The sequence below is a fragment of the Clavelina lepadiformis genome, chromosome 1, assembly GCF_947623445.1.
Source record: "Clavelina lepadiformis chromosome 1, kaClaLepa1.1, whole genome shotgun sequence".
NCBI classification, from domain to species: domain Eukaryota; kingdom Metazoa; phylum Chordata; class Ascidiacea; order Aplousobranchia; family Clavelinidae; genus Clavelina; species Clavelina lepadiformis.
The window spans coordinates 27,455,071-27,481,049 of NC_135240.1; the positions used below are offsets into that span (position 1 = coordinate 27,455,071).

The window sequence follows — 25,979 nt, forward strand, 5'->3', positions numbered from 1 at the left end:
CCAATTTACCGGAGCTTAGCGTACTCTCCTTTTACTTGTATAATACAAATTATATCTAGACTTAAAGGTGAAATTTTTTACTCATATTCTTTTGCTCTTATTTTTCCGTGACGCGACACTTAATCAAAAGACAGTTTATCGAACGACACTTTATCGAACGACAGTTTATCGAACGACACTTAATCGAACGACAGCTGATCGAAACGACAGATGATCGAACCGACAGTTGATCGAACGACACTTTATCGAACCGACAGTTGATCAAACCGACAGTTGATCGAATCGACTGTTGCTTCTCCCGCACACAGTCATAGCAAAACGTGGCGTTCAGTTGCATTGTTTGCTGTAGAAAATTGAAATTTGGTGACTTTTCATAAAAAATGTTCAGCTATCTGTCCATGTTTGTTTGATAAAGTTGGATTTTGTAATTTTTGAGATATTGTGATAATTATATAATTTTGCTCTCTCACCGCATTGAAGCGTATTACTCATGTACGCACCAATAACTTGACTAACTATTCTCTTTCGTTCTCTTCTCGCGGTCAGCTTGTTTTCCGCACAGCGGGGGCGCGGCGTAACAATACCACAATTTTTTCAAACAGTGCTAACACTGTAGTTTGAAACTCAATAAGAAACGGCGGGCCGTATTCTTGTGATAACTTATTAATATGTGTCGTTCGATAAAGTGTCTTTCGATAAAGTGTCATAGTACCTATTTTTCACTCGTAGAAGATATCTATGCGAGTATTTCACAAGACCCTAAAGGGAAGTCCCCAAAATTGAAACTGCCATATTTTTTGTGAGGTAAAAGGGAAATTTCTAGGTCATTGGTTTTGTTTTGCAAAAGGATCTGAGTTGCTTACTTCAGGCGTTCAACCCAGGCAGCGTTTTAATAAATTTTACTGATTATGAGATATTTTCCATATTTGATAAAAAGTTTAATTAGTGTATTTATGCGGTACGCTTTTAATCAAAGCACGTTTTTTGTTGTTAACCGAAAGCCTATGTTTTACACAGTTCACAGACTAAATGTTGCAGCGTGGCTACAGTAAGCAATTAAGCTAATCCATTAAGACAATATAGGCTCATTTATTCCTGGAAAGTGTTTAAAGAAGCCAACCATTTATTTGGAAATGGTTGAATTTTAAGTGAAATGTCCTTAAAGAGTAAAAAAGAACCCCAACCCCAGCCTCAGCGCAGAGTGTTCAAGGTTATTGTGATTGGAGATTCTGACGTGGGGAAAACCTGTCTGACATACAGGTAAGAACTTTACTACTTTATGTTGCTGTCTTCATCATTTCAACAATTGCTTGCACCAATGTGGCTGAGTAATTACCAGCATCCAGCATGATCTTTTTCTTGATACTGAACCATATAAATGCTTACAATCCAATGTAAACCAGACTATATTAATAACAACAGTAAAACTGCAATGACAGGTTCTGCTCTGGGCAGTTCCAAGATAAAACAGAAGCAACGATTGGAGTCGACTTCAGGGAAAGAATGGTGGATGTTGACGGGGAACTAATCAAGGTGAAGTGTTTGGGCTTAGTGAGCTGTATGTAATGGGCACATTAGATTCTTATAAAATTTAAACTGCTTTGTTGTTTTTATGGCTTTCTATTGTCGTAGTTACAATTATGGGATACTGCTGGACAGGAAAGATTTCGAAAGTCAATGGTACCTCACTACTATCGAAATGTACATGCTGTTGTTTTTGTCTATGATGTTACAAAGGTGCCATTTCGAATTAATCTTACACAACTATCAGCACATTTGAGTTTCAACATTAGTTGTGCGTAGAATGTAGAAAGCACAGATCCCTACCAGTTCATGAAGCTTATGTGTTTTTTACTCTCATTTTGCAGTATTCTTCGTTTCAAAACTTGCCGGCTTGGATTGAAGAATGCAATAAATACTGCTCAAGTTCTGGCGGCATTCCAAGGATACTGGTAGGAAACAAGTCAGACCTGAAAGAAAAATCAGAGGTAATATGTATCGGTGAAATTAGCTGAGTAGAAGATGTTTTATAGCAGGGTGATGAAGGAAGAAATTTAATTTATGTGAAAAATTGAATTGTTTTACTGGTTTATTCCATATTCAGGTCGATACGAACACTGCACAGAGATACGCGGACTCTCACTGCATGCCTTTATTTGAAGCATCCGCCAAGGAAGACAAAGACTTTGCAAATATCGAAGCAATTTTTCTAACTTTGGCGCATAAACTAAAATGTCACAAACCAATGATGAGTGGGGATTACCCGAGCATGAAGAGGGCAACTGTGCTCTCCATTGATAAAGAGCTCGTTCGTAAAAACTCTGACAGCTATTGTGCTAACTGCTGAGTCACAATGTTGAAGCTAGGAGTTCCACTTTTTACTGTTTCTGATAAATCATATGTAAGACTCAGGCCCCTTGAAAATGTTATTGTGATTAACGATACGCATCGGTGTACTTCCTGTGATGACAACCCCGTGTAGCCGTATGAGTCCGTTCTACTCATGTGTTGTTGTTTTTACAATTCTTGTAAGTTGTCATAATTCGCAATGTGCTGTGTTCTCATTTGTAAGTGAACTAGCGTGCTGTACTTTGCAATGCTTTTTTCTTGTTATTTTGGCTTTTGCTTCAATGTACAGTCTGGGGCCTTCACAGTAATGCCAATTTATGAAGTGCAATAGTAAATTCTGTGCTAAAGCTAAGGCTGCTGTTATCGAGTGCTTCCTGTATGCACAGTACTGTGCACTGGAAGTGATCAATTTCATCATATGCTTTACATACATGCTATGCTGTTGGTTCTAGTCTTTTTTACGTTTTTTAGAACTGTGTAATATTTAGACAGACTTCATATTCATGCAGCAAATTTGACTGGGCGTGTGGTTTTAGTATCCTATTAAGAAGCATTTTGTTGAAAGAAACCGTTTTGCTGCTCATTTTTGCTTTGGTGCGAAGAGCAAACCCGAAAATGATTCTGTTTAATCATCTGGTTTATTGCTGAGTTTTAAACTTACACCAATGGACTAAAAACGTTCTTATTATCTCATTCATGCGAGGGCTTCAAATTAATTGCATGTCAGCCGCTATTACACCTGTTTCTATTTTAAGTGGCATATATATTTTATTGCGTTCATTTGTATTTATGTAATGCATTGTACTGAGTTTCACAAATTCCTATTAAACATGTCGTCATTATGACGGTGAGGCCGATTTCTTCACCGCTCTTCACAGTAGTTATTCCAGCAATACCATATATGGAGTAAGATCGAAAAGAGATGCTATACGATATGTCAATACTAGATCTTCATCCGCCGCTCGGGGCCGAGTGTTAGGTCACAGCGAATGCGGAAATGACGTCCCAATCATCTTTCCCGCGCGATCATTTTGAATGGATGTGGAACGAACGCGCTGGCACGGCTGGGGTAGTCCAACGGGGGAAGACTCTCGTCTTCGTCCGGGAGGAATTCAAATTTTTGCAGGAGGGAAACAAGAAATATAAAGATCTCCATCCGGGCAAGCTGTTCCCCGAGGCAACGACGCATGCCGACAGAAAACGGAATAACGCGATTCGACTTCACGAAATCGCCATTCTCATCGATAAAGCGCTCAGGTCGAAATGTCCCGGGATCTTTCCAGTAGTCTGGGTCATTGTGGACTGCCCAGATGTTAATTATCACCTGAAAGATAACGATTAAGCCCATTATTTTAAAACTTGGCCTATTTTGCTTTCAGATGTTGAACGTACCGCCGTGTTTCTTGGTATGACGTAACCAGATAGTTCGGCGTCTTCGTTGGTTTTGTGGATAATGCCCAGTGGCGCCAACGTGCGGAAACGAAACACCTCCTGTATGAAGGCGTTTGTATAGGGCATCATTGTTGTATGTGACGCAGACACCGATCCTTCCGAACCTCAGCGAACAATGTAACTGCTGGATGTTTTTTTGACGAAACAGAAGTAACTTTAGTTGAAAGTAGAACTAAAACTCTTACCTATAATGTCCTTAATTTCATCATAAAGCTTCTGTTGTGCGTCAGGGAAGTGTAAGAGACACAGGGCGGCCCACAAGAGTGTGCTTGATGACGTGTCTGTGCCAGCAACCAGTAAATCTCTCATATAACCAACCAGCTGCTTTCTCTGGAATAAAAAGGTTAACTTGAAACGCGATTTATAGAAGGCAGTTAACTCTAATCGTCGCCTTCTAGAAAATGACAATGGTCAAGGATAAGACGCTTTTCACACAGACTGTGAATTCTTTCTTTCCCGCTTTTATTTGTTTAAGGAAAGCGTCGACGAAGTCTCTCAGGTTTTTCCCATCAAAGGTCGCGTCATGTTCATCGATGATTTGTCCAAGTGAAGCTGCGGAATTAAACAAAATTGAAAATGAGATTCTCCTTTTTGAGTGTTTGTTGGTAATTGTTCTAAAGCAAATCGTCTGATCTGGAAAAGTGTCCATACATATTCTCTATGTCTGATTCTATCTATATATTCTTTATAGCCTACTGCATCTTTGGTTTCTACTTATACCTATGAAATACATTTTATTCATTACCGGTCAAACATCTTGTTGGATTGTATGCAATTGATACTGTAAAATGTAAATACCTTTGACAAACTCAAGGTCGCTCATAAACTTCTGGTAACCTGCGCGGAATGGTGGAATGAATCGAAATTTTGGTTCGAACGAGAATGATCTAAACGCGGTGTTCACTTGAGGGTCGTGGAACCTAGAATACAAAGAAATTGACCAGAGACTAATTTACTCAAATATAAAAACGTACATAGAAATCACATACTCGTTCAAGACGGTGTCGATTATTTCTAGAAACTTTGTGTCGTCATAATCGTATCGCATTCCAAACGTGACGCTGCAGATATTGTTGGCAATTGCCTTTGACAACAATTTCTGAGGACAGAAGATACATTATTTTGGTTTTTAACTTAAATTTATGAATCGAAATAAAAATGCAGTCAATCGTATAGAAAAGATTAGAGCTGGACCAATGTCGCATTGTTCCAACATTAACGAGTCTTCAACTTAAACACAACCCACCGAAATATCGAATGTTTTTCCATGTTTGGATCTGATGGCCTCGTTTAGATAGAAAGTTTCTTCCTTCACGCGAGTCTCCATGCTACTGTTACCAACTCCCAAGCTGAAACAACACCAATGCACACAACACCGTTTTTGTATGGTCTTTGTGTCATGTTGAATACGTACATATATTTTCCTGACCCATGGATAAGCTACTTCAAGGCAATGGATTGCACAAATCGCGTCTAGCATCTATAGTTCTAACACCAACACATATTTTATTGGAAAACAATGATCGAAAATTTTGAATATTCTTCGAAAATAATTTTTATTTTGAACCCAATAAATCGTTTCAAAAACGCCACAAATGGCTCTTAGGAAGGCAGAACTATTTCGTTGATAACCACCAGAAGCCGTGTAATTCTAGTGTGGGCGTTATGCAATGGTCTTAACTCACTTAAACATGAGAATTCGGAACTTAAAACCCGGCCTAACCACATGGGCTGGTCAGGCCTTGTATTCCTGGCTCAATGAAGGAGCAATGACCGCGACTTACCCGCTCAACGTGGCGACCCCGAATTTTCTTTGAGATTTAAACAAAGGTCCATAGTCGAGGAACACCAGCCCATACTTTTCATGGCTTGGAGGATAGAACGAAAGGTGACGGCGCCCCGAGAATTTCTGACCTTGCTTCACAAACGCCTGAGTGTAACAACAACAACGCATGATGATTTCATCCATGAACACGTTATTTAACATCGCGACAAATTGCAAATGTCACGTCACAGTTGTAGGTTGTACGATATTTTTGATACAGGACGTCACATACCTGATTGATGACGTCATAATCGCTAAGAACAATCATATCCTTTCTTCCGAGGCGGACGGCCATAACGGGGCCGTATTCACGTGACCATTGGTACAGTTTCCTTTCTATCCACCGACCCAGGAAAGGCAGAACCCCTAGCACGGGTATTCCCCTTGGACCCGGAGGGAACCTTTTTGGTCTTTGATACCAGTGGTAGAAGGAAAAACAAAGTAAAATGAAAGCCGCGACTAGATAATTACACAAACTCGCGTCGATTTCCATATTTAAGCGTATGAAGGACAATTGGGAAGTTAGCCGCTGGACAACAGTTAAGCAAGCTTTGTTCTTTCACGGACAGAGCACAACCTAAAGCAGCACAACGTAGATAAAAAAAAACTTGCAAATCATTCTAATAATTGTTTCTCTACAGTCTTACTGGTCTCAGTCAATGTTCCCTCTAATTTTTTACGAGTCTGAGCAAACACAATAACTCCCTGAGCGGTCCCTTGGACCACCGTGAGCAACATCAGACGTTCCACGTGCGCACTGTGGCCATTATTATGCGTTTATTTTAATTTCAATTCAGATTGGATTATTTTCTTGTGCGCAGCACAGATTTTCTGTGCGCGTATACCGTATCAGCAGTGCGCATTTGCGCACGCGCGCAGCTTAGAGGGAACATTGGTCTCAGTATAGGCTGATAAAGATTACTGTCATCTTGGACAGCTACTCACTACGTGCTTTTGCTGATCACGCCTAACCCTAGCTATAACCCAGTGACTCCCCGGCACGAATCATCATTACGTCATGGGCATCACTTTTTCCAGAAAGAAAACGTGACAAATCACCAAGCACTCTACGCACGAGACAGCGTTGTAGAAATTAACTGGTTTTGAAAAACGTCATCTTTATTACTGCACACAGTATAGTCATATATGACCACCTGGGAATTACTGCAAACGCATGAATAAGATCATTTTCATTATCATGTTGCTGACGTCACTTCGGCGCCGATGTGAGCATTAATAAGAAAACGGAATAAAAAACTGACCACAATTTTATTCCAGCAGTCATCCCATGAAGTAGACATCATAACGTCACTTATAATAAGATATGGTTACGTCAGCGCGTCGTCACTGGAAGGTAGCACTATAGCCTTGGCCGGTTTAACCACATGTGGGGCCTTGGATAATTTTCATTTTAAGTTCGAAGTCATTTGTGAACTGTTTTACAAAATTTAGAAAACACTTGTTCAACTAGCCTTGTCTTAAGTTTAAATTGATAAAAGTTTGTAAGTAACTTGTAGATCAGCGTGGTCCAACTGCAGGCCCGCGAACTGATAGTCAGCTTTGATAGTCGCTATTGTCGAGGAAAAACCTCGACCGCAGATGTCACATTGATCAGCATTTAATAGCTAAATTTTGAACTATTCTAATTTCAGTTCTAATATCAATGTCACATTGTTCTTCAGTTCTAATTTCACATTTCTTCAGTTCTAATTTAAAAACATTGGCCCGCCAGTTAAAAAATTTTTTGATTTTGGCCCGCGATGAAAAGAAGTTGGACCACGCTGTTGTAGATGATGGAATTAACACAATAAAATGAAAAGGCTTCCAAGCAGAATTTACTTGGGCAGGCCACTGGCAATTGGCACAACCTCAACCTGGCCCTGACTATTGCAAGGATTGATGGAAATTTAAGGCTTTCACTTAGAAGAATGTTGGTAGATTTAAAAAATAGACTCAGACCCAGTGACAAATTTCTTGAACCTCCCTTAACTAGGACTTTTGCATTGCACAACAACAATAGAATATTATGCTAAATTGAATGATGAAAATTTATTTTCTCCACAAATTCAGGTTAAAATTATGCAATCGTGTGATGTAAGCCACAATGGTAAAATAACCTAAAAGTATGATGATTGATGACTGACAACGATGCAATGGTTTCACGTTATCGCAATGTATCCACTAAAATGAACTTAATTTGGGATTATGATGTTAGGCAATAGGTTAATGCAAATCTATCACGCACTACACAAATGCTGATGACAGATATATGAGCATATTCAAGGCAGCTAATTACTGCTCTTGCCTCAGATATACATGCACTGCACAAATGAATTCGAACGAGAAAGAATGCGTTAAATTCTTAACAATCCAGATTTAGTGTAAAGAAACTCACAGCCAAAAATTGTCTTTATTATTGCTGGTTTAATGACATAACTATCTACATACTGTTAGTCAAATTATTGTTATAAAAAAAATATTGAACTTATTCAGTTTATCAAGTCTGGCAATTACTCTAGTTTGATGGTTAAAACAACTTATCAATCAATTGATATCACATGCATGGAGGTAATGATTGTATACATAATTTAGCAGCAGTTGACTCTTTACTAAACTCTATACAACAAAAACAAAATCTACAATATCTACAGTTCAAAACATAATGACAATATTACAACATTGAAAGAAGGCAAATGGCAATTTCAACATTTGCATTGACATAGGCAGTAGCTTAGGGCAGCAGCACTAAAGGCATGATTAAAATGGCAGTGGCCCAAGGTTTTGGGGTTTAATGGCACAATAGTGTAAGGCAGAGAATATAAAACGGCAGCACTGTTCACCTCTGTTAAAAACTTGTATAAAAAAGGTCGTGAGATCAAAATTGTTTTGAGAAAAAGTACAAGAGTTGGAGGAGTGATTTTCTGCGACAAACGCTGGAAAGAAAAATACACAACCCGTCTACAATCATCAAACTAGTGCAATTTTGCTTGGATTAGTTTCTTTGTTAAACACAATCTACGTACAGCATAAGAGTTGATCTTTCTCTATTTTCTTTTTCTTTTTGAATAAGTTAAAAAAGCGTATTACGTCATATTGCTATATACAAACTGCAACTAAGTTAGAGTTGGTAAGTACTAAAAGCACATGCTATCTTCCAAAACAAATAAAACACTGGCATCCAGGCCAGATATAATATAAACACAAACTATCTTTGTCAATTTTAGCAAGTGTAAAAAAAACCTTTCGTGATGAAACAGCTAAAACACTAAATCCACATCAGTGGGCGTATCATCCACTTTTCTACATTTTCTCCCTGCATCCATGTCACATCCGCACTCATCCTGGCTTCCGTGCTTGTGTGCGTGGGGGGAACTTTGGCTGTGAAATGAACGAAGCAAAGCATCAACTTGCTCAAAGCATTGATGAAGAATATCGGAATCCACTCCGGTTGCCTCCTGTAATCCTGCAAGTAGCTGTGAGCGCGAGAACCAGGCACCAGGGGTGAGAGCGAATCCAGAAGCAGCTGCCACAACACAACAAGCAGCGATCATGGAAGGAGGGGAACTCATGAGACTGTCGTCAGTGCAGCAGCAGTGGATGTACTCAATCGCTCGATCCCTCCCAGAAGCAGCCGACACAGGATCAAGATGCAAATGAAAGAGAAGTTGATCTACGAAGTCGATAGGAGTGATGGCGAGGACATCCCACTTAAACTGCATCAGGAGGAGGAGTTCGAATTCCAGAAGTTCATCTTGTCTCACTGAGTAGTCGGTGTAAATCACTAATTTTTCAGTTGTCAGTGGGAGGGTTTCTTTCACTTTTGAAGCAAGCAACATGCACGCCGATCCAAGCGGTTGGAGTTGAGTTCGGCTCACGGGACAAACACTCAAGTATCGGTCAAGGTAGTTCATTGCTAATGGGAAAACATCTTTCTCGCATCTTTGTTCCTCACAAACCTGCATCATCCAAGTCGATACGATCTTTCTCATGAATGGCTGAACATCTCTTTGTACACAGTCGAAGTAGCTCTTCCTTATCAGATATCGTTCCTCCAGTTCCAACATGTTCCTCAGCACTCGTTGGTCGTACATGGCCGGGTCATTTCTAGCGTGGATCACTCTCTGCTCGGTGCAAATTTCCGAACAAGCAAGACTCATTCTGACTAGGACCAATAAAGTAAAGACAAATTCGTTTCTCTTCACACAGGCGTTAAAAGTGTCCAATGAAGAAAACAAAAATCTTCTTTTATGACAAAATGATGAGCAACTGTGCTACTAGAAATAACACTTCAACGATGCCATTGTTGCTTAAATGCCGTAAGTGAAAACACCCTCGACAGAAAATCAAGCGATTCTATAAGATTCACATTCAAGTTTCCATGTCATACCCACAACTATCCTTTTCTAATCCAAGTTTCTCTAGACAAAACAAAGCAAAATTTAATAAACAACAGGTCTAATCATGTTAACCAAAATGTAATGTAGATGAAGTTATATTGAAATGCATACATGAATGTTTATGTTAACAAACTTTAGTGCTGAAGTGAATTATTATTCACCAACAGATTACGTTGTGTGATGTTTCAGATGACGTTATATATATACAGAGTTGGGTTAGGAGAAAAGGTACAGAGAACTTTTTCATTAATAACAATTACATTATGGTTGGAGTTAGTTTAACTGCTATGTCAATCTTAACATAAGTTTATATGCGACAACTTAAACAGTTTAAGCAAAGAAGTATCTTGTACATACAACCATAGGCGCCGAAGTTTACAAAATGTAGGGCGGAAAAGTTAATAGGTTCATATGTTTGGGAATTCCCCGTGTCAAGGATTGTTGTAAAAACACAAAATAAGATAAAATATACAGTCGACTCCGCTTAATTCGGACACTTTGGTTCCGCTCACTTTTGGCCGAATTAAGCGGAGAAACGGCTTTGTCCGAATTAAGCGGAAAATCAATTGTTCGTTTCATGGTCATGCATAAAGGCAAACAACGCATTTAAAATACTGTACTGTTGCGTAATAAATGAATTGCAGCTGCGCTATACTGCAGTAACTGGCACTGATCGCATAAAACGTCTTCGTTTACTTTAGTGAGCAATTTCACTTTTTGTGCTAAACTTTTCTGTACAATTTTGTCCTACAAGATGGACGCAATTGTACCGAAGTAAAAGCGACTATGAAGCTGGCACGGTGTTATGTGAGTTCATTGTCGATTGTTACTGCATGCATCGTCATTGTTTCACCATAATCACTCATAATGCAATTGCATCTTGTCTTAAAACGAACGAAGTACTGTTTATTGTATCATAACCTAACGATGGAATTGCGAACCTGTGTCCGAATTAAGCGGAGAATTGTCCGAATTAACAGGAGTTTTTTACGTTCAATTTTTACTTTTGTTCCGTTCCCGAGCATTTTGGCCGAATAAAGCGGTTGTCCGGGTTATCCGGTGTCCGAATTAAGCGGATTCGACTGTACTTCTAATCAACGTTATTTGCGACAACAGCCATGCTAAGTTTTTGCTTTTTATAAAAATTCTAGACTTGTTGGTTATGCTAACCTAACACTTATAGCTCAATTGTATTTATCGTCCGTGATTTTCTGCACCTCTTCTAGTTTTGCTCTCCCTATTCTCTTTAAACTCTTAGCATGCGTCGTCCCAAGGTTATTTTTGGTCATTATGTTTGTCTGTACAGACGTAACACCAGAGATGGGAAAACACTTCCAACAAAAGCAGATCAGTCGAATCCGGTTAATTGCATAGTCAATTTGCCAAGCCTTTTTATGCGATTAAACGAATTATGCGTTTATGCGAAAGTTCAAATTCCACTTATTTTCTTACTTGACGTGCGACGCTGGTCACGTGTAAAGACGTCAACACGCAAAACACTAACGTTTATTGTGTATAGCGATCATTCATTCATTCAAGCACGCAAAAGATGAAAACATGCTTTCTTGCATTTGTGTTTTTAAGCAAACAAATGTGGCCATGTCCGCCCCTTCAAACTGTAGTTGTTGGCGAATTGTATGAAGTACAAGCAGAACTTCTTTATTTTTTGGTGTTGTCACAACGATTGCGTCAGCAGAGCTTTCTTTATTGTTGTCGTCTTTTTCAACTTGTTTGTTTCGTAAAACTTCTTCACATATTACAGCATCATCGTAACGCAACGCTTAAATGAAACTAAAACAGTGCGAATGTTAATGTAAGCGTATTGACAGCCACGTGTTAATGCTTAAATTGAGCATTGTTGGTTTCATTGTTTCGTAACAAAGCGCACTACAAGTCACAAAGCTTACGCATTGCGTGTGCGCTCCCAGTGCGCGTTGTTTTCAATTTTATCTTTTAAAAACTTTTGAATAATCGAATAAATTATCTTCATTTTTATTCAATTAAGCGGATTATGCAATAAACCGTTACGCGATAAACCGAAGTATTGTCTTTACAAATGATAGACTACGCCTACGGTTTGGGACTTGCGCCCTTTATGCGATAAAACGAATGATGTGATTATCCAGAATACAATTAACCGGATTTGACTGTATAACCTTTTGAACATAAAATCGCTATTATTTGTTAGAAAAATTCCAGGGCGGAAAAATCCACCCTGTCCACCCAAGTTCGGCGCCCGTGCATACAACTTTTGCACTTAAAACAGATACTGTCCTTTGAAAGCTGACAGCTTAGAATAGACAGATTAGAAAATTTGTTTTAGGAAATGAATCCATCGAAGTTTGAGTTTATAATGACATAGGGTAGAAGGGCAAATGATAGAACATGCCGCACAGTCTGACAGTGCTGTCGATAAGCAGTCACACGTTATGGCAGTGGTCTAGACTGCAGAGTATAGCAGTTTTTGCCGAGATCTTTAGTGTGTGGAAGCAAAATTCCGGTGTGCAAGGAAGCAGTGTTGTGTACTGCAACTCGTGTCCTAAGGCTGTCTGGCATTTTGTGATAGACAAGGTTTGGCCCCTTACGATAGAAATCGGGGAAAAATCAGTGTTCCCGTTATTTTTAGACATTGCTTTTAAACACAATATTGCAGTACAAATTGGAGAAAAAAATTAGTGATATCTTTTTTTTTATTACACTGGTTTGTCCTGTTGTGCTAGACTGCAGAATATGGCTGTTTTCAGAAAGACCTTGGAAGCACAAAACAACCTAAAATGACAAGTGCGGTGCACAATTACACAGCAATGTATAGTTTGACTTCTTCAATCTTTAAAACACTGGTAAATCAACTTAAAATTGAGTGAACAGAAGTTCTGTTTAAGTCATTACGTGAAAAATAACGTACCGAAGCTCATGGAAAGCAGTATTTATTGCACCTCTGTCAAACTCTGCACTCAAGCTGGTGAGCAACACTGTTTTGGGCAAAAAATCTCGGATGTGTTATTGCAATAGTCTGCAGTCTGAACAGCGGTAACTGGTGACACTCATAGTTCACTATGTTGGCACAAGACATTTTTATTAGCAGCATATTAACAACTTGCTGTCCCACTCAACAGGAGCAAGCGTTGTTACCGCTTTGCAGCAAAACGATAGTGCCACATGCAAACTGGGTTTGAAAGTTAGGTTACATTATTGCAAGCCAAGCACTCGGCTAACCGAGAGAGGAAAGCATGGCAACTATATCATCGACATTTTTCAAGAACGTGCTAGATACACCAGAATGTTTCCTTTTTGCTGCCAAAGTAAAGGGCTCTGCGTTTAAGCCAGCGTTCATTCATCAATGCAGAATGCAAAATACACCTAGTACGCCATTTAGCTCCTCGACTTTAATCGCACTGCACTCGGTTACCACTATTTTGGCCGTCCTCACGTCCTACACATTCCTCATGTACCTAGACATTTTGTCGAACTGCCATGCTCTCCAGCCCGGCCCCTAAGGAACCAATTCTTTTTCTGGTAAAAGATTGACAGCTTAAATCAGGTAAGAAATGCGCTGGAGTGGCCTACAAAAGTTACTTTACAAGGTAGCGGTAATAAAATGCACCTTGATCAAAAAATATCAAAATACCGGTATTCAAATATGCAGCTATCCAGCTAACATTAAAACTAATCCCAAATTAGGACTGTGAGAGGGCCTGAAGTTTAGATGGAAAGAAGTACATCACGGCAACGCAGTACGGTATATTATACAGAGACAGACTGTAATTATGTACATTTTTTTCTAAAAGTTGTTTAACTTCATTGCAGACATTGAACACTGAGTCACTGACGCAGGGAAATTTAAGTTGAGAGTTTATAGAAACCTGGAAATTATTTCCCGATATCACTTCAACGCTTCGTTACTAACTTGCACCGTGCAAATAAAATAAACAGCACAAACCATTAGCCTAGTCAATAATGAAGCTAAAGTCACATTTTTCATAAGTAGTTTAGCTTTAGCAGAACTGTCGGACTTGAACTTACTTGAACCTCAAAACACGCAGCATGCGCACTTTTCTACTGCGCAGATTTGGCGAGACAAAATAAAAGGTGAATTACTTCATATACATCAGTGGTCAATCATCTACACTAGACCAAAAAAATATATTTTTATTACATTTTAGTATAATTATTTTTAAATTAACAAACTTAGTAGAATTTTTAATAAACTTTATTGCTTGATTATTGTTCAAATGTTTTCAAAATTGAATGTTCTTATTTGCGTTCGAAAACATTTTGTGAAATAACAAATTCTCTTAGAATCTGGTATCCGGCCAATAACGCGTCATAAAGAAAAGACTTAAAATTCCAGAACTATTACGTAAGGTTAAAAGCTTATAAGCATGACGTCAATAACGGCGAGATAAAAGGCCAATTCAATTCACTTCAAACTTGTTTTGAATAGTTGACCAAGAGAGTTTTGGTCCATACAAATTGTTTTTTTAAGTTAGTTGACAACAGTTGAAAGTGAAATTGATGCACAAAACAATGTATGCAAAACCCAGGGCGCCGAAACTACCTAGGACGGCCGGCAGCTCTCCTAAGATCCCTCATTGATTTCCTAAACCAGAAAAAAAAAACGAATTAATGAGATAAATACTAATCGCATGATATACACCGTATTTCTCTGAGCGTGTATTTACGGGTTCTCTGTCCGAAAAAAAGTCTACTTTGGGATTTTGAAAAATCATCCATTTCAACACAAAAAATTTTGCCAAAATCTAAGAGTTTGCTTCATTTAACCAAGCAAGCAAGCTAGTCAAGTTAGATAAAACCGGCTCGATTTCTTTGAGGATTACCATGTTAAGTTACAAATCGATATAAAATGATTTAAATGTGTTTTTAAAAAATCCTCGGAAATAATGCTATGTTAGGGGAAACACCTAAGCCAAAACTCTGTAACAGAATGTTATTTTGATGTGTTTATTTACTGGTGTAGTCAATAGTAGACGGAAGAAATGGTTGCTATAATGATGGTAGTTTAGAAACTTACACCTTAACAAATATGATAACTTATATGAAATATGGAAAAACATACAATTCGTCTTAGCGTATTTCACAATGAATTTCCAATCCAATGCAACTTTTATGATCAAAACACTTCTATTTCCGATGTTGGTTGTAAATTTTCCCTGAACCCGAGGTTGTCCAGTGGAAACTCACCCTGAGTCTTAAGTTTATGTTGTGGCTGCTTTCAGCCAATCGGTTGACAATAGCATCTGTTGAAACAATGACATCTCTGTGTTGATGACGTAGGGCTAATAAACTACTTAAACTGAATTGCATGGATTGCCATTTTATTTTCATTGTTCACAGCAAAAGCAAAAGTACAGGATAGCCTGAGATAGTAAAAAGATTTTCTTAACACAAAGAAACATTGTATTGCTGCTATCGGCTAACAAACGTTGTTAATCATCAAACAACGAATTGGTATTTGCTATATTTTTGTGGCTTTTTTGTTTGCGTTTTTACTGAAAACAAAATGTCGAATTAAAGTTAAATTTCATGATTGCATCATCTACATTTATAACAAAGCAAATAAACACATTAACTAAAAATTTTACATAAAACCATGAGCAAAGTTCTTGTGAAATCAGATTACTGATTGCTTTTAATACAACGTCAACCAGTCTTCAACCTGGTTAACACTCCATAGTTCAATATGGTGTAGTTTATACGTATAATGTATTTACTAAGAAAATGAATGAGAATAGCAGGAAACTGCATATGATGTGAATGCAAAAATACAAAGAAACTCCAAAAATTATTACATTAATCCAAAGACATTGCAATCAACGAAAATTAAAACAAAACGAGACAAACATCCTAAAATGGTTCATATTTCGTAATGTGACTTTTGCAAATGTTTTAAATTGAAACAAGATTTTTATAACGTAAAACACAACAATGATTGGCATAAATAACAAATCACCAAACTAGCTTTATGTGGAAGAAATCTTAACACTAACATTACTGTAACTTTGAAAGCAAACAAATACCAAAACATTGCCACATCAAAATTTTATAATAAATCTGATTAACATATAAACCAAAAATTTCATTAAAGGCGCTTTCCAGTGTGGACTTTCATATGACATTGCAAATGGATGTTTTGTGAAAATAATTTGAAACAAACATCGCATTGATAAGGACGCTCTCCAGTATGGACTTTCATATGAGTTTGCAAATTGCATTTTTCTGAAAATGATTTACAGCAAACATTGCATTGATAAGGGCGCTCTCCAGTATGGACTTTCATATGACTTTGTAAAGTGCTGTTTTGTGAAAATGATTTGCAGCAAACATTGCATTGATAAGGACGCTCTCCAGTATGGACTTTCATATGATGCTGCAAATGGCCGCTTTGCGAAAATGATTTGCAGCAAACATTACATTGATAAGGGCGCTCTCCAGTGTGGACTTTCATGTGAGACTGCAAATGGCTGTTTCGTGAAAAAGATTTCAAACAAATTTTGCATGGATAAGGGCGCTCTCCAGTATGGAGTTTCATATGACACTTCAAAGTGCTGTTTTGTGAAAACGATTTGCAACAAACATCGCATTGATAAGGGCGCTCTCCAGTGTGCACTTTCATATGATGCTTCAAAGTGCTGTTATGTGAAAATGATTTGCAACAAATTTTGCATTGATAAGGACGCTCTCCAGTGTGGACTTTCATATGACTTTGCAAATGGCTGTTTTGCAAAAATAGTTTCAAACAAACTTTACATTGATAACGGCGCTCTCCAGTGTGGACTTTCATATGACACTTCAAATGGCTGTTTTGTGAAAATGATTTACAACAAATTTTGCATTGATAAGGACGCTCTCCAGTATGGACTTTCATATGATGCTGCAAATGGCCGCTTTGCGAAAATGATTTGCAGCAAACATTACATTGATAAGGGCGTTCTCCAGTGTGAACTTTCATATGAGTTTGCAAAATGCTGTTTTGTGAAAATGATTTGCAGCAAACATTGCATTGATAAGGGCGCTCTCCAGTGTGGACTTTCATGTGAGACTGCAAATGGCTGTTTCGTGAAAAAGATTTCAAACAAATTTTGCATGGATAAGGGCGCTCTCCAGTATGGAGTTTCATATGACACTTCAAAGTGCTGTTTTGTGAAAACGATTTGCAACAAACATCGCATTGATAAGGGCGCTCTCCAGTGTGGACTTTCATATGATGCTTCAAAGTGCTGTTATGTGAAAATGATTTGCAACAAACATTGCATTGATAAGGGCGCTCTCCAGTGTGGACTTTCATGTGAGACTGCAAATGGCTGTTTCGTGAAAAAGATTTCAAACAAATTTTGCATGGATAAGGGCGCTCTCCAGTATGGAGTTTCATATGACACTTCAAAGTGCTGTTTTGTGAAAATGATTTGCAACAAATTTTGCATTGATAAGGGCGCTCTCCAGTGTGGGCTTTCATATGACTTTGCAAATGGCTGTTTCGCAAAAATGGTTTCAAACAAACTTTACATTGATAACGGCGCTCTCCAGTGTGGACTTTCATATGACGCTTCAAATGGCTGTTTTGTGAAAATGATTTACAACAAATTTTGCATTGATAAGGGCGCTCTCCAGTATGAACTTTCAAATGATGCTGCAAATTGCTGTTTTGTGAAAATGATTTGCAACAAATTTTGCATTGATAAGGGCGCTCTCCAGTGTGGGCTTTCATATGTTTCTCCAAACCGCTGTTATGTGAAAATGATTTGCAACAAACTCGACATTGATATAAGTTGATACTCTTGTGAGTCTTTAAATGAATCTTCATGTTTACTTTTTGTGTAAAAGATTTATCACAAACAGTGCAACAGAAATGTTTTATTTTGTCATTTCCAACAATTTTTGAACATTTATCTCCTCTAATATTGCTCTTACTCTTTGATATGTTTTTTTCATGAAATTTCGAATCCAATTTGTTGTATTCCTCATGTGAGTTTCTTTCATTTAAGTTTTCAGAATCAACAACCTCATCATCGAATGTTGCATTTCCTTCATTCTCTGACTGAAGGAAAACATTATTTGACATGAGAGTAAATGTGGCATCTGTCTCAATCGGCAAAATCTCAATATCTTGCAACGACAAAGATTTTTCTTTAATAGCTTCAAGATGATCTATAACTGATGCCTTCTCTGAATGAACATCCTGAATACAAATGCTAGTATCAGAATCAGACTGTATAGCTGATGGTTGCAATTTTTCTTCAAATGGCATTGCATTGTTCATGGTTTCAGTACTTTTTGTTTCTGCAAGAAGCTTTAAATACATGTCTTCCATGTTTTCTTGCATTTTGAAAAATTCCAACTTCACACCATCTTTTGGCACAGATTTTAATTCTTGTAAAATTATATCACTGATTCTTTTCAATATGATCTTGACATTCTTACCACTTGGATGACACTCCATATTAAACTATGAAGTTGCTAGCTAAAACAAAACAAAAAATGATCTTTAATGTAGCGTTGGATGGATACCACATGAATGACATTCCATGATTTAAAATGATATTGTTTATATTTGAAACCTATTTGCGAAGGAAAGAAAACGAACATGCAAATCTGTTAAAATGTTGGCAATACAAAGAACCTTTTAAAATTATTAGAAGCATTGAAGAACGGTGAATTCAAGAAAACTCAAAGAAAATTGAGATAAACATGTGCTAGCATTGCTCTGTAAAGCAAAGAGCTTGCTTATGTGCAAGCTGTGTTAATACTAACATTGCAATAACTCTGTATGTTATTTATGTCTAATGGGGACATGACCCAATTCAAAGAGAAAGGCTTTTCAATGCAAAGTACATTAAATCAAGAAGCTACTGCAGTCGAAATCGGTTAATCGCATACATCGGTTAATCGCATAGCATTGCATAATTCCAAACCATTCCCATTCACTTGTGAAGAAAATTCAACGGTTAATCGCATAATGGTTAATCGAATAGAAATTCTTGATTGATTTGTAGACTTGTATCACTTAACCGCATATTTCCTTTGATGAAGTGTTAAGTGGCACGTAAATGATTTGAACAATAAAGTACAACTTCACGAAAAAAGGCCTTCTCTAAAGTGATTATGAACCACAAAACTACGTTCCATTTAAGGATTGTTACATCACAATAGAACAACAAGACTAATTTTTATTTAAAGGATTGTTACGTCGCAAAGTGCAAACCACTGCAGAAACATAGAATACCTGTACAGTACTGTACTGTAGCCTACGTATACGGTTTTTTTTGTTTGTTTTTTTTTTCGTTTTTTCACGTGTCGAAATCGAAAAGAAGGAAGCTCACTTGTTGCGTCATAATGCAAGAATGCGTGCGCCGGTGTTCAAAAAGAGAATAGCGGAGAAAATGTAGGAAACGCATACATCGGTTAATCGCATAAAAAGCTTGGCAAACTGACTATGCGATTAACCGATTTCGACTGTATTGCAAAACCACATCATAAACCTCCTCTGAATTTTGACTTGCGACGAGATCTAGGATATGAATGCCAACAGTCTTAATTTGGACAGAATCCTTGTACTCAAATTTCTATAACAAACACCTAAACTTGACAGCAAGTTTTGAGCTTAAAATTTTAGTACAAATACTCCAAAATAAGAAAAATTCAAAGCCAAGCCAAAATTACAACTTAGCCAAGACATGCAGCTAGCTATCACCAAAACCAAAGCCAGCTATCTATCACCAAAGCTAGCTATTTCCAAAACAATAACAAACTAGTCCACATCGACGTCACATGCGTATTGGACCGGAAATTTTCTTACTTTTTTAATATGACGCTTTCAGTGAAACATCGTCATAATCGCCGAGTTGCCGGCTCAAAATTGTCTTCCTGTTGGGAAGTGACACCTTATAGGAGAAATTTTTAATCTAGCACATACCAACTGAAAGTGCAACAAGCGGAAGAATTGCCATCTTTATCCAAAAGAGCTCGAATGGTTATCAAACAGAGGAAATTTACAATGACCGCTAGATGGCGTCTGGCGCACAGACATCCTTACTTGGTTAAAGAACATCATTTAAGGTTAAAATTCTGGACCAGCCACAAGTAATTTAGTCCCATTGAAAAGCTATGCTTTGTGTGCAACATGGCGAAGCGCAGGAAGGCTGAAACAAGATATAATTAAACATTACGCTAGCAGAATCTCAAACAAAGGCGACTTTATGCGGTGTCAGTTGCCAGATTATCTTTGGAGCGCTCAGTCGAAGGAAGACGACGTCTAGCACTAACGTAGACAAAACACACCTGCTGATATGATAAGAACCGAGCAGACTATCAATGGGAGGAATCAATTTGCAGCGGGAGCCCAGCTGATATGCAACCCTATAAAAGAGCAGGTATACCGCATGTCAGCATTTATTGGTTGAAATTTAAACGTATATTTATGCTTGTTACTATGCCGTTCAGAAGAAATGTAAGCAGTACAAGTTTACAAGGGGCCATCCTTATTACCCCGGAGGAAATGTCAGCTGTGACAGAGGATTCATCATCAGCTTAGTCGCGAGTTATCTAATTCCTGCATCAGCTATTGGCGGGATTCGTATTACAATAATTGGTGATTGGACAGTCAATATAATGTACATAATGCAGTACAAATAATTATACCCTGCAGTCTACATTTTACCGACATTGATGCTTCATTAAATGACACAGCAACCATTTTTTTTATGGTTGCAGCGATCATATTTATTTCTGTTTTTTTATAGGCTACATGGAACTGAACTTGGAGGAGAAACTTGCCAAAGATTAGCTAGGTGATAGGTTGGCCGTTGACGTTCTTACAACTGACAACGATTCCAAGTTTTTGACGGCTTTTCCAAGCAAATGCAATCAAATCAAGAACAACCAGTAACGCGTCAGACATGCTGCGTCCATACTTTTCGATCCCTTGCTCGGCATCTTCGAAAGCTTCGCCTGTATAAGCTCTTTCTTATAGAAGACACTGTAATGGAAAATGGGTATATGGCACCTGAACTTGAGAGGTTGACCCACTTTACGACAATAAGTTCTTGTCAAAATGTCTATTGCGGGTAACAATATATGATGCTCATGAGGTCATTGTCTGCTTTTCTTAACCACAGATTTCATTATTTACCTTGACGGCTTATATTCTGAAGACTAATTTCAATTAGCAGTGATAAATATTATAATGACTTGTTTTCCAGTGCTATAATATTTGACCAAAGTCCTTGTTGGCTTTTAAACATTACAATAAAGATGACTATCTTACAACTGAACGTCTATAAATTGATATCAAGAACGGTTACACAGGAATGACAACTATATATAGGCCTGATTATATTGAAGTTTCCTTGAACAATTACATTTAGACAAAAATTGGCACAGCAACAGCATAAAGACGTCCACGTTGCAGATAATCTTAGTAGAAAAAATGCATTGAAAAACTGTGCATAACTCACGCAGGATAGGCAGGCACGACTTTAAACGGAAACAGGAAGTGATCGGTACGCAATGCCATGCATCACTGATGCCATGCTTCGTAAAGCAGACATCTGAAAACAAGAATTCTACACTGTATTCAACCTGTTTACTATAATAACTATAGTATCTCCTTATTATCCCAACACTAACAGCGTGATGGAAGCACGTTTCCGAAAGAAGTTCGCCATCGAGTGCCAGTCGAGGTTGTTTGCTGAGTACTAAGCCTGCACCGAAAAGCACGAGGACGATTTTGGAACTGTGACAAGTCTACTAAACAACGCAACAGAAACTGTTTTAGCCTGCCTGCAATGATCACAGCGAATTTCGGCGGTTTTCCTTCGTTTCTTGTGGTAAATCGCGACCACTGTTATGGAAGAAAAACAAAGTACGTCTTGTACTGAATGACAAATCAAAAACGCTTTGCAAATACAGTAGATCGTTGCCTAACACTTAAATCAACGAATTTTGGGTGATATCCTGCAGCTAGCTATTGCCAAATCAATAACAAACTAGTCCACATCGACGTCACATGCGCATTGGACCGGAAATTTTCTTACTTTTTTAATATGATGCTTTGAGTGCAACATCGTCACAATCTCCGTGGTGCCGGCTCAAAATTATCTTCCTATTGGGAAGTGACTCATTAAAAGGTTCATTAAAGTTAAATTTCATGATTGCAACCTCTACGTTTATAACAGATCGACTTAACACGTTAACTGAAAAGTTCGCATAAAGTCCAAAGTGAAGTTTGAAAGTCGGTCAATAGTAGAAGTAGTTGTGAGAGTGTTGGGTTGGGTGCAAATGTTTTTTTGGGACTTGATGAAATTATGCCCCAATAACTTTCCTCTCTTTGGTGAAGAATTTATATAATGAAAATGTTGAAATATTGTATGGTAGCTTTTATGAGCATTAAAACTTATTGTCATTCTTATTTTTCTTTGAGTCAAAGCAATGTTCTTGTGAAATCAGATCATTGCTTTTAATACAACGTCAACCAGTCTAAAACCTGGTTAACACTCCATAGTTCACTATGGTGTAGTTAAATACAAAAATATACAGACATTACATCAAATCAAAGACAATGCAATTAGCAAAATCCAAAACAAAATGATATGAAAATCCAAAAATGGTTCATATTTCTTAACGTGACTTTGGCAAATGTTTAAAACTGAAATAAGATCTTGTAATGGAAAGTAGGTAGCCACATTGGTAGGACGTCCACATTGCAGCGATAATCTTAGTAGAAAAATGCATTGAGCAGCTGTGTATAACTCACGCAGGATAGGCAGGCACGACTTAAAACGGGATACAGGAAGTGATCGGCTCGCAATGCCATGCATCACTGACGCCATGCTTCGCAAAGTGGAATTTTGAAAACACGAATTTTATACTGCATTCCATCTGTATATTATAATATCCCCGTATTATCACAAGTTTTTTCAGTGCATTAGAACACAGGCCAGGTTTAGTAGCTAAATTAATTATCAACACCATACTGATACATATATTACAATCACCATTTTACGCCTAAAAATGCTTTTTCGCTTTTCCCTGAGTATTGGGACATGCTTATTAGCAACTAGCACTGTTTTTCGCCCCCTTACCGCCAATAACAACAATGAATGAATATTGCTATTGGGAACCAGCAACCTAGCCCAAGAAGGAAAGCCTGTCATTTTCTTTGTCATGCAGTGTATTGAGCAACAAACTACTACTACTATATATGTAGCTGCATATGCAGCTAATATTAATATAATTATATCACCACATCAATGATCACTGTGCAAAGAGTATTTAATAATTCTGATCATTGTTTAATATTCAATCCACTTCAAACATATTATTTGTGGGTTGATCATTTTGCACTGTTTTCATTATTTTGTTGTATTTGGTGCAAGCAACAAACTAGTAATGTCATATACAACTATCTCTTGAACACACAGGGTACTGCGGAAAATACATCTGAAAACATCATTTTGCCATTGTATCATCAACATTTACATTAGAATTGCTAGCCATATTATCACTACTTTCAGGATATCCTGCATCAAACAAACTACATCTATTTGTACGTAAATTGGAAGGCGTTGAATTATGTCGTCGACACTTATGATAGGGGCGAGAAAAAAAGTATTAATATTATACTTAGAATTCATTAATGAACTATGCCGTTGTATTGACAGCTTAAATTTCAGTACAGAAATTAGTTTATACGTAGAACGTAAACGAAACCTACATAAACCGCACAGGGTGGTCTTTTTGCCTTAGGAAGACAAAATTTTTGCAACGTTACAATCATCTTTCAATACAAAATCGTAAAACAAAGTTTTGCACAACAGCTCGAATTACAACGTCAACCAACAGTGTTTATTCAAAAATGAGACGGTTAAGGATATTTTTGGTTCAGCACTGAGTGGCCAAAGCCCAGGAATAAAACGCGAAGAAATTCCAATCAACAGGGAAGCTGGCGGCACCGCTCTTACGCATGGCAAAATCTGAAAATAAACTTACAATTTCATTTGAAAAAAAAGGAAAACTTTGCACTTGTACAAAATAACAATAAAAAGCATTACAAGAAAGGTGAAAGAAAACTAACGCTAACTATAAAATACACAAATTGCGAACGAATCAAACCCATATAAAGAAAATTCGAAAACAAACCAGCAACCAATCACATCACATCTTGCATGAGCTATCACGAATTTATAACACATGAAGTTGTAACGTCCTAACGAAAATGTGTAAAAATTTAAACTAAATCCTTGCACAACAGCAAACTATTGTAAGGTGTTTGTCACATTTGTTAAAGTTCCGTCTCATCAAATTGAGTCCCGTTTTAAGCTGCAACTTAATTGGTGAGGAATAAATTGGCGCCAATGTTGATCGTGTCAATTGATTGGTCCAGTTGGACAAACTGAATTTAAGTGAATTATAAGTCGCCAAATATGTTTAATTATCTTAGCAATCCCTATCGGGTTTTGTATCTTTTGGTATATGATGTCATAATGTTTAACATCTTAGGTTTTAAGATCATAATCTTTATCATATGACTGAAGCTAACTTGGAATTATTACTTTAGGAAACAACTTTATCAGTAGCACAGACATAACAGTCATTAGGCAGAATGAACACAATAGCCAGAACAATAGAAGTAAAAAATTGTTTCAATATATTTTCTGTGGTTCTAGTTCTTGTGTTCGTATTGCGTTGTATATTTTACACTTCATTTAATGATGATTGAGGCGATTGTGACTCACAGTATTGCACTTTTGAAAAATGCTCTTTGGTACCTTCACATTGCTTATTCATACAATAGGTTATTAGGACGCAGATTAGCTTAACCAGTTGTCCATTCTTTTCGATTTTAATTATTTCGACATAATTCCGCTATCTGTTACTGATCATAATTTACGTAATAGGTACTGTTAATATCGCTACTCTCGGGATATTATTAATTGATCTCAGTCGATAAGACGTTCGGCAGAATCTCTTGTAATTTAGAAAGCCATGAACATGAACGTAATACTCCAGAATAGAATCACAATGCACAACCAAGAAAGCACATGGCGGCAGGGCTGTCACAAATGAAAACCAGAAAATCCCTAAAGCTATACCAAAAAAAAAAAAATCCAAAAAACCAATTGGTTGGCATGAAAAATCCCTAAACCATAAATAATTAGCGCGTTATACTATTATGTTATCACTAGCCTAGTGCGATTACTTTTTGACCTAAAAAAACGAAATTTTTGACCTAAAAATTGAAAATTTTGACGTATAAAGAACTCAAGTAGTTAAATTACGCATTATTTGTACAAAAATTTAAAATTTATTGTAGTAAAGAAGGTCAAAAATCTGAACACAGACCTAGTCTATTCTGAAAAGGGAATTGAGCTAATTACAAATCACTGCCAAAAAACTGCAGCTAAGACACAACAAAAACTGTTCAATACATTTTAAATTTCAAAACACAATTTCAAAAATCCCCAAAAAATCCCTAGATCATCAAAATACCAAGACTTGTCCCTAAAAGGGGTTAAAAGTTCCAATTTGGAACAAAATCGCTAAAAGTGAGAGCGCTTCATGGCGGTAGCATGGACAACATAGAAATGTTAACAAGTACTTCATACATGTCAACAGGTACGGTATTATACGCCTCTATCAATGAAACTTGGTAACTTTAATTTCCATTTGCAATAAAACAAATGAACGTAAACAATACAAATAAGTATTGAACAACAACAGTTTATTGGAAACAGTTGAAACTGAAATTGATGCACAAAACGCTGCATGCAGAACCCAGGGCGGCGAAACTACCTAGGACGGCCGGCAGATCTCCTAAGATCCCTCATTAAACTACAAAACCAGAGAAAATCGAATTAAAGATATAAATTCTAATTACGTGACATAAACCGTATTTCTCTGATTGTGTATTTACGGGTTCTCTGTCCAAAAAAAGTCTATTT

The 25,979-nt window shown here is 37.4% G+C and overlaps 4 protein-coding genes across 5 annotated transcripts; 1 reads left to right on the forward strand and 3 right to left on the reverse strand.

The window, feature by feature from the left end:
• Positions 1-1,001: 1,001 nt before the first annotated feature.
• Positions 1,002-3,194, forward strand: LOC143444954 (putative Ras-related protein Rab-33). 2 transcript variants are annotated; one of them, XM_076943749.1, is made up of 5 exons: positions 1,002-1,260; positions 1,440-1,533; positions 1,633-1,737; positions 1,869-1,988; positions 2,105-3,194. In XM_076943749.1, exons 1-5 carry the CDS (start codon positions 1,154-1,156, stop codon positions 2,345-2,347), a joined length of 669 nt encoding a protein of 222 aa, XP_076799864.1. In that variant the 5' UTR covers positions 1,002-1,153; the 3' UTR covers positions 2,348-3,194. The 2 variants fall into 2 exon arrangements, with proteins under 2 accessions (XP_076799864.1, XP_076799871.1); XM_076943756.1 differs by having other exon boundaries at positions 1,633-1,701.
• LOC143444799 (cytochrome P450 2B4-like) lies at positions 2,969-7,530 on the reverse strand. Its single transcript, XM_076943601.1, has 9 exons — positions 5,859-7,530; positions 5,586-5,731; positions 5,048-5,150; positions 4,791-4,900; positions 4,600-4,721; positions 4,241-4,353; positions 3,987-4,131; positions 3,742-3,905; positions 2,969-3,673 (listed from the first exon to the last, which is right to left on the reverse strand). Exons 1-9 carry the CDS (start codon positions 6,117-6,119, stop codon positions 3,359-3,361), a joined length of 1,479 nt encoding a protein of 492 aa, XP_076799716.1. The 5' UTR covers positions 6,120-7,530; the 3' UTR covers positions 2,969-3,358.
• A 126-nt stretch (positions 7,531-7,656) lies between these two features.
• On the reverse strand, positions 7,657-10,065 carry LOC143444934 (G1/S-specific cyclin-D1-like). The gene has a single exon (XM_076943729.1). It carries the CDS (start codon positions 9,781-9,783, stop codon positions 8,884-8,886), a length of 900 nt encoding a protein of 299 aa, XP_076799844.1. The 5' UTR covers positions 9,784-10,065; the 3' UTR covers positions 7,657-8,883.
• A 5,279-nt stretch (positions 10,066-15,344) lies between these two features.
• On the reverse strand, positions 15,345-20,539 carry LOC143444676 (uncharacterized). Its single transcript, XM_076943592.1, has one exon. The coding sequence runs from the start codon at positions 18,479-18,481 to the stop codon at positions 16,124-16,126; it is 2,358 nt and encodes a 785-aa protein (XP_076799707.1). The 5' UTR covers positions 18,482-20,539; the 3' UTR covers positions 15,345-16,123.
• Positions 20,540-25,979: the final 5,440 nt, after the last annotated feature.